Genomic DNA, 12,500 nt, shown 5'->3' with positions numbered 1-12,500 from the left:
GCCTGTATGCTAACACAGCGATGAGCAGCTGGCACAGCTGTAGACTCTTAGAGTATTTATCACCCTTCAATCCCCAGAAAGCTGTTAAAGATGATTCCTCCAGATCTGCAGCAGAGACTCCTCACACTGACCGGAGACATCGAGGAGCAGATGAACAGTCAGCCCGCCTCCTGTGGTATGTGCCTTTCATTTCACACTACAGGTGACTGGGAATCTGATCAGAGCCCCAGGAGCCACTGGTTCACTTGTCATACTCTGGTAAAGCTGGAGATGACCTTTGACCTTGTGGAGTGAAGGGGCTAGGGCTGTCACTTTTTCAAAAAGCCAACAAAGCGACAGCTCCAGCGTACAGAAGCTTATCTTTGTGTGTTTGAATGTGTGTTCGCCAGGAGGATTCTCTGACACCTATGCTGCTCTGTGTGATTTCAATGAGATGCCATTCAGAGAGGAGATTCAGTGGGTAAGTCACTGCTGTAATCATAATAATGTAATAATCATCAAATGTATCATAAACCACTTTAATGTGTTAAATATAAAAATAGTTAAACGACACCTTTTAGCCACTTGACAGTAACCAAATGTTCACATTGGTGCGTCCATATAAAACATGGCTGACTGCTTTGGCAGGATGTTGACAACATCTACTACATCCACAACTGGAGACAGTTCAACCTGCTGGACTTCAGCCACTTAGACAGCAGGTGAGACACAGCACGGAGACGTTTCATCCAGTCTTACTTCACCTCAGTCACACACTGTGTTTAAATTCCTCTCCTGGTGTCTCCTGTCCCCTGTCCTCAGAGACCTGGCATTAGCGGTAGCAGCTCTGTCCTTCAACCAGTGGTTCAACAAGATCTACAGCAAAGACCTTAAGCTGGTAATGTGTCCAGTGTTGTTAAAGAGTTGTGAAAAGGTTTGGCTTCTTGAGTCCAGGCTTTTCAAAAGATTGTGTCAGCAGGATGTAGAGTCAGTCCACGATCCTGTTTCATGAAAAACATTCTGCACTCTGACAAAAACATAGAAGCTGCAAAAGGAATCAGCTCAGAATGAAATGAAATTAGTCCCATTAAGCTTTGTTCTGCTGGACTTTGAAGGATCTTAAATTGAATGGGACTGAGCCGTTCTTAGGAGGATGAGGCGTTCACTGCTCCCAGAACATTCCACCACCAGGAACCTGCAATGTCTCTCCTAGGTCCTGGATTCCCGGAGGACTCACAGCGAATCTCTGGGAGATGCATCACTGCCTTTCAGCTGAATCGTTAAAATGAAATGTGGTAACATCAGACTGTTTTCTGCCGCCGTGTCTTTGTCTCTTCAGTCAGTGGATGTCCAGCAGCAGTTGACTTTCCTGCTGTCCAGGTCTCCCAGTCTGGAGGAGCTCTCACTGGAGGCCAGTGGACTCAAACTGTAAGTCTGTGTGTGTATGTAGGCAAAGTAAACAAGCTCAGCAGGACCTGCTACGGTTCAAACCACCATTTGTCAGGTGTAAATCCGGACTGGATGTTTATTCTGCTGCAGGGACTTTGCAATGAAAATGGCCGGTGCCCTGGGGGAACACAGTTCTTCTACCCTGCACTCCATCAACCTCTCAGGCAATCCAATCGAAGACAAAGGTGGGTATCACACCAGCTGTAGTTCCAATTCTGTCAGAGCAGCAGAACTAGCCCATCTAAATGGAATGCAGCCATCATTAATGCCATTCATTTCACCTGATGTCTGAAGTTACATGTGAAACACTGAGAAATGGCGACTGCATTTTAAATGAACATTAGCCGTGATAATATTTCTTTGTGTGTCCTTCCGGGCGGACAACATGTTTGTCTACATCAGTTCACACACTGGATCTCAGCGTTATTTTGTTGATGCGTGTGTTGTGTTTTCATTCCTAGGTATAATAGCTCTCTGTCAGGTGTTGGGGAAACTGGCTGAGGGACTCAAGCTCCTCTCTCTGTCCCGGGTTTCAGTGACTGCAAGAGGTAGACACACAAACACACGGACACACACACACTCCAACTTTTCCTTCTGTCTTAGTGAGGACATATAAAGAGGAGGTGGATGTCCAACACTGGACAGTGGACTACATGACATCACACTCCTCCTCAGACCTTGCAGTCCTGCAGCTGTCCGTCCTGCTCCTCCTCCTCAGAATGAATAGAGAGCTGCGATGTTTGGAATCTGTGTCCTGAAACATTCAACGTCATTTCAGACTAAATGAAATTATTTCATACATTTGACTTTACATCCACTTGTCCTCCAACAAACATAATCATTATGTGTGAATGGTTTGATGCATCTGGTTCCAGGTATTGGCTGTTTAAGTCAGCTGTTGTCCTCCAGTCAGCTCTTCTCAGCTTCTCTGACCCACCTCGACCTGTCTGGAAACCCCAGCAGCCTGGTTACTGAAGAGTCCACGGTACATTCTGCTCTGTGTGTGTGTGCGTTTCATGTGATGTGCATTGAAGACAGATGAGACAGACATACATACATATGAAATACACATGCTGCACATACATCCCAGTGGACTGGTACAGTCTGGACTCAGGTGTAGCTGTAGCTGTACTGACAGAGCTGAGTGCAGCAGCAGGCTTTAGCTTCATGCTCTGGAGTACTGGATATATTCTGCACATGGGATCAGTGTCAGCTGTTCAATATGAAAATGATAATGTCAAATATCTCAAAGCCTTTGTCCTGAGGTTTCAGACACTATAACACAGTACAAACTTTATTTTTCCACTTAATATGTTTTTGCTTATGTGATTGCACATATCCATCCAATCATTTCTATACTTCAATACAAAAAATGTGAATATCATGATATACTACTGTAATAGTGATTATAAAAATCATATTTAAAGGGATACACCAGTTAACACTGGCTTGTGAGGTTAACAGTTGTTTGGCACTTCACTGTGAACTTTCTACTGCAAACCATGCCCATGCATTCTCAACTGTACTGTTCAGTACACATATATAATGTGTGTGTGTTTGTGTGTGTCTCTTGCAGTACCTCTTCAAGTTCCTGTCCAGTACTAACTCTCTGTCCCATCTGGACCTCAGTGATACCAACTGTCCCCTGGACACGGTCAGTGAGACACAGTTTGTATAAACCTGTCCCCTCCACTCCTCTGAAGCTGGTTGGTTGATTTCACTTAAAGCAACAGTCAAACATTTTGGACAATCAGCTCGCTTCTCTCATCATCTCCCGTGTTAGCAGAACAGAACGACTCTTTTCCTCTCACAAATAATGATAAGTAAATAATGGTGCATTAACACTGATATTGTTGTATTGGAACATCTGTCTGTACATAACACTCTCTGATATATTCTCTCTGTCTTGCAGTTATTTGTGTCCCTGTCTGTGGGATGCTGTTACAAACTGACGTACCTGAACCTGGCCAGGAATCCTTTCAGCCACAGGTCAGAGCCTCTGTTCCAGCTCTGCAGTATCAGTTGTTTTCAGATTGTTAAAACCTGTGAACTCCAAACCTTTCTGCTGAAAGCTGCTGTGGTAAAATTCAGAGATCGTGGTTCCTCTGTAGAATTGCCACACCATACAGGAACTAAGAAAGTGAGCACACTTTCTATTTTTGCTCTGTAAAACTGTGACACTCAAGTGTCCTAAGAAGAACAGTCTTTGGTGAGCTCTCCTGCGGATGTTGGTGACATTGCCTGCACGTCAGACACGAGGAGATCGTGGTCGTGAGGACCCACTCTCTCTACCACCTGGTTGTTGATGACCAGTGGTCGTAGCTCTCCCTGATTTTTGGTTCTGTTGATGTTTAGCTCCATATTGTTATTGCTAAACCAGTCACCCAGAGAGGAGACCTCACTGCCATAATCTGTCTCATCCTTACTGGAAATCAGTCACTTTTACAGTGTCAGAGTGAGAGAGACAGTTTCTGGTGTGAGGTGAGGGGACACACCTGTGCTGATGGTCAGTTTGAAAAATTTACTGTTGATTTGATGTGTTTTGCGGTTGGCAGAGTAATGTGAGTAATGCAGGGCAGGTGTGCAGACAGGTGATCAGTCAGAATCTGCTCCAGCACAACTTCATGGTGTAGGTGAAAAAAACTTGTTCTCTTGGTGCTTTGACTGTGTGTGTGTGTGTGTGTGTGTGTGTGTGTGTGTGTGTGTGTGTGTGTGTGTGTGTGTGTGTGTGTGTAGAAAGGGGCAGAAGGTGACCACGACCGTTAGAGAATTCTTCAGTCAGAGCTGTGAGCTGAAGTATGTGGGTCTATCTGCAACCAAACTACCTCCAGACGCTCTCAGGTGTGTTTACTCCCAACAAATGCAATAATTCAGTATTCACTTTTATTCATGAATTCTTTTCATTTACATGTTCATGAACTTCATTCTTGACCTCGCTCGATTTGTCGTTCAACACAATAATCCTTTTTTAATTCCTTTAAGTTTTTTTTAATACACCATACTAAATAACTGAAAAGTAAAACAAAACTTTTCAAAACACAACACAAAGCCCGGTGCACGCACTCACTTTCAGCGCGCGCACCTTTCATGTGTTTGCTTACTTTGCTAGCAAGGCAATTTAGCTAGCTAAACTGTTTCCCCTGTGCTTATTGACATTATACGGCAGGAAAAAAAAGAGCTAGCGGTAGCTAACGTTAGCCTGCTCGGTGTAGCACAGCCGGGCGCTTGTGGATCACGCAGACACACGGTGACCGGCGGGGAAACGTTCTGTTTAAGTCTGTGCTTCATGAGTCGGTTCGGCTCAAAGCTATGCTAGCTGTGCTATAACAGGTCTCAGCTTGTTTATTTCATCCATATGTTTTATTTTTGCAACTAGTTTATTACTGCAGGGTTTGGCGACCAACACTCGTCTGTTTGGGCTGGAGTTGGACCTCAGCAGCTGTGAGGTACTGCACACACACATCTTTGTCATTTATAATGATGTGAAGCTGTAAACACAAGTTTGTAATGCTTTGTGTGTGTGTGTGTGTGTGTGTGTGTGTGTGTGTGTGTGTGTGTGTGTGTGTGTCTGTGTGTGTGTGTGTGTAGCTACGTTCAGCAGGTGCCCAGGTGATAGAGGAGCACATCTCTGAAGCTAGAGCTGTCAAAAGTTTGGACATCTCAGACAACGGTATGCAAAAACACACACACACACACACACACACACACCATTACACCATTTGCATAATAAACCCCCAATTCCACCACTGATCTCAGGACATTATCTAAAACTAATGTATCCAGTGTTGCATCCAGTGTCAGATGCTCAGACAGACAGACAGCCAGCAGACAAACAGCCAGCCAGCAGACAGACAGCAGACAGACAGGCAGACAGACAGACAGACAGACAGCAGACAGAGTTAGCAGACAGACAGGCAGACAGACAGACAGCCAACAGACAGACAGACAGCAGACAGACAGAGTTAGCACACAGACTGCAGACAGAAAGACAGCAGACAGACAGTTAGCACACAGACAGCAGACAGACAGACAGACAGCACACAGCCAGCAGACAGGGGCAATCTGTTAGCCTGGTCCTGCCAGAGGAGACAAAAACCACCTCCTCTAAAAACAACAAGCGGTGGTTTTTACAGGTGGTTATGTGCTGGACTGTTTCTTAGCCTGTGACTTCCTGGAGCCTTTGGTTGCCAGGCAACCAGTGGAGACTTCTGGATGTCACTGCTCCTGGCCATCATCATTTCTTGGTAATAAAAGGCCTTTAACACACAAACTGAACCAGGCAACGAAGTGAATCCATAGAATGTGTCCTGTTTAATTTTTGTTTTGTTAATGAATGATGGCACTGGACCTTCATAGTCTGGATTAACAATCTTCTGTGTAGCTGTCCGCCTCTTTTACTTCCTGCTTACATTTTTGTCCTAATGTTGTTGTCAACATAACTTCAGTCCTCTCCCCCTGTCCTCCCCTGTCGGGCTGTAGGTTTGGAGAATGACATGGTGATGCTGGTTCTGTCTGTCGGTCGATGTCACTCTCTTCGACACCTCGCACTGGGGAGAAACTTCGCCATGAAATCCAGGTCTGGGGAGCGTAATACAAAGCCACGCCGCACGTGCTCCATCGAACACAATCCTTTTACTCTGCCACCTCATCCTTCTCCTGACATCAGCTCATTAACTAGTCTGGAGACAGACACATGGAGACAACTGAGGGGGGCACGTCCCCCTCACTTTTCAATGTCCTATTTTTGTCCCCCTGTCTTTTACAGTTTGTTTGATCAATCAAAACATGAACTGTCTAAAGTCTTCCAGCCCTGAAGTGGGTTCACCTAACCTGTGACTAAATGTGGCTGAAATCTCTCTCCCTTTGTTCCGTCCGTTCTTGTCCATGTTGTACTTCTTGTTCACCTGGTCTGATATGTCCTCTCTCCGTCTACCAGAGCTCTCACTGACGTTCTTCATCGTATAGCTCAGCTCATTCAGGATGAAGAGTGTGTGAGTGGCACCTCCGTTCATTTCATTCTCTCTCACTGTGACTCTCACTATTATTAACACCTTATTTCAGTAAATGATGGATACACAGTGCATAAGATACAACACATGAGTGTACAACGTGATCAGATCAGCAGTTACAGGCTGTATCTGAACTCTTTTTCTCAGTGTAATTTTCTGTTGTTTCTGTGTGTGTGTCTGTGTGTCTGTCTCTGTCTCTGTCCAGCCCTTGCAGTCTCTCTCAGTGTGTGACTCGAAGCTGAAGACAGGGATGCACATTCTGCTGAGCGCTCTGGGTGGTCACGCTGCTCTGGCTGAACTGGATATCAGTGGAAACAACATCGGAGACACTGGGGCCAAAATGCTGGCTAAAGCCCTGATGAACAACACCAGACTGAGGTATACACACACACACACACACACGCATGCTAGCACAACAGTTAGAGGCACAGTTGCCAGTTTTCCATCTTGTCCTGTTTTGTGAATGACAGAATAAGCCTCGTGCCCCGTGGGTTGTTCCACAGCCCGACCATTATTTATCACCATTATTTATCATGAACTTTTGCTCTGAGCTGTGGATCCACTGTTTGCCACTAGATGTCATCATTTCATTATTTGAAACCAGCATTCAGAGTTTGATTGGCTGTGAGAGTGTTTAGTACCTGGCGAGTTCACTTTGTCATTCGATGGTGCGTGGTGCTTTTATCAGTCAAGCGCTGCGTCTTCACACAGACTGCAGCGGTCACCGTCGGCCATCTTCACCCAGACTTTGAGTCTTGAGTTGTGTGCCAGGTACAGCTCTACTTCACTGGCCTTACCCCTCTCTCTCTTTCTCTCTCTCTCTCTCTCTCTCTCTCTCTCTCTCTCTCTCTCTCTCTCTCTCTCTTTCAAGGACTCTAACATGGGACAGAAACAATGTAACTGCCAGGGGTTTCCAGGATGTGGCTGATGCCTTGGAAAGGTCATAGACACACACACACACACACACACACATGTACACAACTCCTAATACACTCATTAGACTAATACACTAATAACTATCCACATTTGACATTTACATTTTGTGTCAATACTCTGTTCGTGGTCTGCAGTGCTAATTGCGTCTTAGCCGTTGGATCAGACTCACAGTGCTGTAACGGCTATGCAGTCAGGAAATTACAGAACCTGGAAGATGATATTATTTTTAATCTTGTGCCCTCAACTTAAAAATGATCTTTCCTCAGTAAACATCTTAATGTAAATCAGGATTTGAAGTTGACCAAGAATTTACAGCTGTGCCAGCAGTGACAATGCTAACAAGCTGGTGTTTAGCAGGTGTAATGTATGAATTATTAGTTTAGCAGGTATTTGGTTTTAAATCAGCTGGATCAGACGTGTTGACCCCAGTTAGATTTTGATGGTGGGATTCTGTGCTGTGCAGGAACTTCACTCTGCAGCAGGTGTCTCTCCCTCTGGCTGATATCACACAGAGTTACCGCAGCAACCCTGACAGAACAAAAGAGGCTCTGCACAAGGTCAGTGTGTGTAACGTGCAAGATATTTAAAAAGGTGAATGTATGTACCATGCATTTGTTATCTCTCACGTCTTCTTTTCTTTCTGTGTGAATGTGAAATTTAAATATAAGCAGTGTTTTCAGTTTCATATGGGACATCACAGTCTGCGTTGTGCCTCTGGGGTTTCGCGTTTTCACTTTTGCTGTCGGTGTGTTCTGGTCAGTCACCGTGTTGTGCGTTTTGCTGAAAGCGTCTGAGTATGTTGAAGAGGTCCGGGAGATCTGGAGGCAGAGCACAGAGACACAGCAGGAGGACAGATATGATGGTGGATGAGGGATGTGGGTTAAAATGTGTGTGTGTGTGTGTGTGTGTGTGTGTGTGTGTGTGTGTGTGAGCAGATTCAGCAGTGTTTGGACAGAAACAACCGGAGACAGTCTGACAGAGGGGAACTTCAGAGAGTGTTTAAAACCCAACAATCTGAAAAGGTAAGAAATATAATAGGAATATTACAGATGTAGATACAGGGCAGTTAACAACAGTAATGCTGTGTTGAATATTTCAAAAACTAGATTTGACTTAAACTTCAGACAAAATGTGAGTTTGGTAAAAGTTTCCAAAATTATATTCAGTGTTTCTGCAGAGTTTTATTTTTGTCAGGGTAAAAGAAATGGAAATGAATGGTTATATTTTCTGTTTGACACCATTTTGAAAATGACAGTTGGTCTTGGCAGAGTGGGTCTGCTCTTAAATGTGTGTTGTGTTGTGGGAATGCTATACATCCTAACATCATGGAGTACAGTGGAACATTATGGAGACCATGCCGGGAACACTGCAGCTCTGTGTGTCTCTGTTGTAGCTGGTCCAGGGCATGTGTCGGCAGTTGGAGGACAGCCTTCAACATTTGAACCTCTGCAGCATTCAGGAGGTCCAGTCTGACGTCCTGTCAGTACACGAGGTGCTGCACAACGCCAGGGAGTCCCTCAAGGTACAGGCTGCTGAGACGGCTTCAGAAAACCAGCTGTGAATTATCATCATATATTCATTATCATGTTAGGTCCAAATAATCACAGGTTTGTTGCCTTTCCCTGTGCAGCTGCTGCCCTCTCTGTATGAGACAGGCAGGAAGTGTGCCTCTGATGGAGACTTGGTGAACTGCATCCTCACTGACACTGCTAATGCACTGACTAATGAGTTCACACGAAGCATACAGGTAATCTCACAGCCCAAATCACAGAGTAGTGTATGGTTCAGTGATTAAACAATGGTCTCAGTCACATGTACAGACTGCAGCAGGGAGGCCATGCTTCCAAACATCAACGTCTTTGACTGACTGAGTGAAGAAGTTACGCCATTGGTCGGCCGGACGAGTGTTGGAGTTTCCCCATTGTCTGTCGCTCTTTCAAAATGAACTGGTGCACAAAGTTTCTGTTTTGTCATCAGGAGCGTTTACAGAGTGTGTTGTCAACTCAGAGCCTTTGTTACTAGATTTACCTACTTTTCAAACACTACTTTCCATTGAAAGTTGTTGTTTGCAGCAGTTTCACAACATTTTTCAACTGTGTCCTCAGTTTGGCACATTGACCATATGAGTCCTGCCGAGTAGGTTTATCAGACAGTAAGCTGAAGCACTGCCAAATGATTGCCACCAAAGCAAACTCGTTTTTCTTGGTAAAAAAAGAGGAAAAATGGTATAAACCAATGTGAAGTACACAACATAGACACACAGGCCAGTGTCACATAATTGCCATGAAGGGATGACGAATAGTGGACGTTGTTGGAAAGGAGTTCTAAAAGATCCCAGATGGTGACACTGAGAGATCAACAACTACAACAACAGTAGAAGCTGTACAAACACTGAGGAGTGATCTACTTGCTTTTTTAATTGATGAATTTCTTTTAACACTTTTAGCATATACCTGAAAACATAGCTGGCTGCTGACACGTATCAGTAATCATCAACATTCAGATCAACATTCAGCCTCTGATCGCTGAGGAAAGGTGACAGTTCCACTGTAGCAACATTGGTTTGAATCTGGTGGATTTTTACCTGTGACTCCTGCTGATTCTGTGCAGGGAAATAAATGACTCATGCACAAAAGAGAGTCATGGTTGGCGGCCTCATGTTCCAGTTGCACCTTACTGTCCAATGAAAAGCCCCGAATGAATCCCTGTAACAGACTGAGACCATGCTATTGGATGCTGGTTAGACTCATGTCGCTCCCGGTCTTGACTCATTCTTGACTCAGTCTTGACTCAGACTAACAGTGTGGACTCTTGGCCACGCTCAGAGTCTCGCTCTGTGTGTTTCCAGGAGATGGCTCAAGGCCTGATGAGGTGTGCAGAGGCAGCGTGTCCACGTGTGGTCCAGCGGTCGAGTGTGTGTGAATGTCTGTCGGAGTACCTGTCCAAAAGAAGCAGACAGACACACACGTTCCTGAGAAGCACCCTGGTGGAGCACACAGGGCAGATCATCGTCAACAGACTGCGGTAATAACTCTTATGTAAGACGGTGTCATTTCAGTCTGTCTGACATTGTAAATGAGAAGACAGTTTGCAGGACGTCTTGGGTAGAGCCTGCTCATTTATGTTTCTGTGACAGAGCCAGGAACTATGAAATGATGATCAGCACATTATATCAATAGATTCACATTAACAGTAAAATAACTATTTAATCGCTGTCAAATACAACAACCGATAAATCATCAAGAATCGTTTTTGAGCTGTTTCTTTCAACAGCAGCTGGCACAGTGACTGCACCTGATCCATGAGTGTCACTGACAAGCTACAGCTCAGCGTTATTAACTCTGTTCTCTCTGTTCATCCAGTGAACTAAGACAAACACTGAGTGTCTCTTTGGCTGAATGCATCATGGAACAAGTACAGCAAGATCTGACCGTGGCACAGGACAAAATGGTACATGTGTTTATTGTGTGTGTCTGTGTGTTATGATGATTACTGGACTACATATAGTGTTTTCATTTTATGGCACAAATTTATCAATAACTTTCATTTGCTGTGGGAAAGCTCCTGGTCTGGTTCCATACAGATAAACATTCACAGTGACTTCAGACACAAGCTCTTTATTTACATTCAACCAAAATCAGTCAGTGCACAGTGTCAGTGCACAGGTGAGCACAGGTCATGATTAACCTTAGCACAAAGACCAGAAACTGGGAAACTGCCACCTCCATGAAAAGCACACTGCCAACAAACCCTGAGTGTCACTGTGTAAAAGATGGTACACAGGAAAAGCTCCTTAAAAGTTATTCTGTTAAACTTCCCTTGATTATAACTTACCACTATAATTACACAACATTGTTGTTATTATCTTGTATAGATACAGATAATATTTTTGTTCACACACTGTGTGTAAACATGTTCATTAGGTGCTGATGTTTTTCTTTGTTTATTGTTTAGGATTGTCTTATAAAGGAAAATTCCAGCAACGCTCTGAGAGCCAGCGTCCCGGAGCTCCGTCTGGTAGACACTGACTTCCCAACGGATGATGTAAGGGACACACCTTTCTGTTCATTGTGTTATTCACAGGTTCATTTATGTGTTGGATTTTCCATTTTTGTTCCACCTCTCTCTTTTTCTCTGCCCCTCACCAGTACAGTCCGGCATTTTGGAGAAATAGTTTCCACTCCAAGAGCCTGAGGCCAGCCCCTTCAATTAAGAGTAAGACACTGTGTGGTCCAGAGACGTCTCTCTGTGGCTCTCCCTCTCTCTGAAAGTCCATTCATGTGCGTGTGTGGATGATTGCTAAGACACGAAGCAATACTCGGCTTTGGTTTCCACCAGTCTGTCTGCTGTTTGGTGCTGAGCAGGTCGTCGACAGCTGGAAACAGCTGGGAAGAGGCTGATGGTTGATGTCTAATGTGGCTTCACAGCTGTATGAAAGAGTGTTGAGGAGTCAAATAGAGGACAAATGTAATGAATATTAGCATGAAAGAGTGAATTCAGTACATGTAGGTGCATCTGTTCCCAAACACAGCCACTAGCCTTCTGCTGAATGTTGGGGGCAGGCTAACAGCTGGGTCTGGACGTGTCCACAGATACAAAGTACGCTGCTTCAGTGTAATTCAAAAGCATAAATAAAGAAATTCAAGCCCACAAATTAGATTAGATTTCCGAACATGAATCGTGTCTGTTTTTTGTTTTTCTCCGTGACACCTCCACGTCAGGGTGTTGGATGTAAGAGGAAACATACTGACGGCTCTGCCTCTCATGTTGAACCACTCTGTGGCACACACACAGCACACACAGCACTGTTTGGCTAATTGGAGCATGGCCTGTTTACTTTCACACCAGTGACTTTCACCATGGGAGAGATGAGATGGGGAGAAGATGGAGGAGGGAAAAGGAGGAAACGTGGGGGTGGGGTGGGGGGGTATTTGGGGCACTGAGGCTCACAACACCCCACCCTCGTTCCTTTTGTGTGACAGGACAAAAGCATGAAAAGAAGTCATGATAAATCAAAATAATCCATCACTTTGTGTTTGGGTGTTTGACAGATGACGCTCCTAAAAAGAATCAGGTCAATATTTTATGTAATATCTTCACAATACATCTCAGATTGAGCATTTATTT

General features: G+C 44.5%; 1 protein-coding gene across 1 annotated transcript in view; it reads left to right on the top strand.

The window, feature by feature from the left end:
* carmil2 (capping protein regulator and myosin 1 linker 2) overlaps positions 1-12,500 on the top strand; it is a 33,959-nt gene that overhangs the window by 4,006 nt on the left and 17,453 nt on the right. The window contains exons 7-31 of the mRNA XM_041038686.1: positions 78-175; positions 390-460; positions 628-701; positions 802-877; positions 1,319-1,407; positions 1,519-1,613; positions 1,890-1,976; positions 2,304-2,413; positions 3,005-3,082; positions 3,341-3,417; positions 4,165-4,269; positions 4,805-4,874; positions 5,017-5,098; positions 5,908-6,004; positions 6,365-6,419; positions 6,643-6,815; positions 7,309-7,377; positions 7,837-7,930; positions 8,309-8,395; positions 8,767-8,895; positions 9,004-9,120; positions 10,222-10,397; positions 10,736-10,823; positions 11,328-11,417; positions 11,522-11,588. Coding sequence (XP_040894620.1) covers positions 78-175; positions 390-460; positions 628-701; positions 802-877; positions 1,319-1,407; positions 1,519-1,613; positions 1,890-1,976; positions 2,304-2,413; positions 3,005-3,082; positions 3,341-3,417; positions 4,165-4,269; positions 4,805-4,874; positions 5,017-5,098; positions 5,908-6,004; positions 6,365-6,419; positions 6,643-6,815; positions 7,309-7,377; positions 7,837-7,930; positions 8,309-8,395; positions 8,767-8,895; positions 9,004-9,120; positions 10,222-10,397; positions 10,736-10,823; positions 11,328-11,417; positions 11,522-11,588 — 2,354 coding nt within the window. The remainder of the gene's footprint in view (positions 1-77; positions 176-389; positions 461-627; positions 702-801; positions 878-1,318; positions 1,408-1,518; positions 1,614-1,889; positions 1,977-2,303; positions 2,414-3,004; positions 3,083-3,340; positions 3,418-4,164; positions 4,270-4,804; positions 4,875-5,016; positions 5,099-5,907; positions 6,005-6,364; positions 6,420-6,642; positions 6,816-7,308; positions 7,378-7,836; positions 7,931-8,308; positions 8,396-8,766; positions 8,896-9,003; positions 9,121-10,221; positions 10,398-10,735; positions 10,824-11,327; positions 11,418-11,521; positions 11,589-12,500) is intronic.

The sequence above is a fragment of the Toxotes jaculatrix genome, chromosome 5 (genome assembly GCF_017976425.1).
Source record: "Toxotes jaculatrix isolate fToxJac2 chromosome 5, fToxJac2.pri, whole genome shotgun sequence".
Taxonomy (NCBI): domain Eukaryota; kingdom Metazoa; phylum Chordata; class Actinopteri; family Toxotidae; genus Toxotes; species Toxotes jaculatrix.
This window is presented reverse-complemented; position numbering and strand designations above follow the sequence as displayed.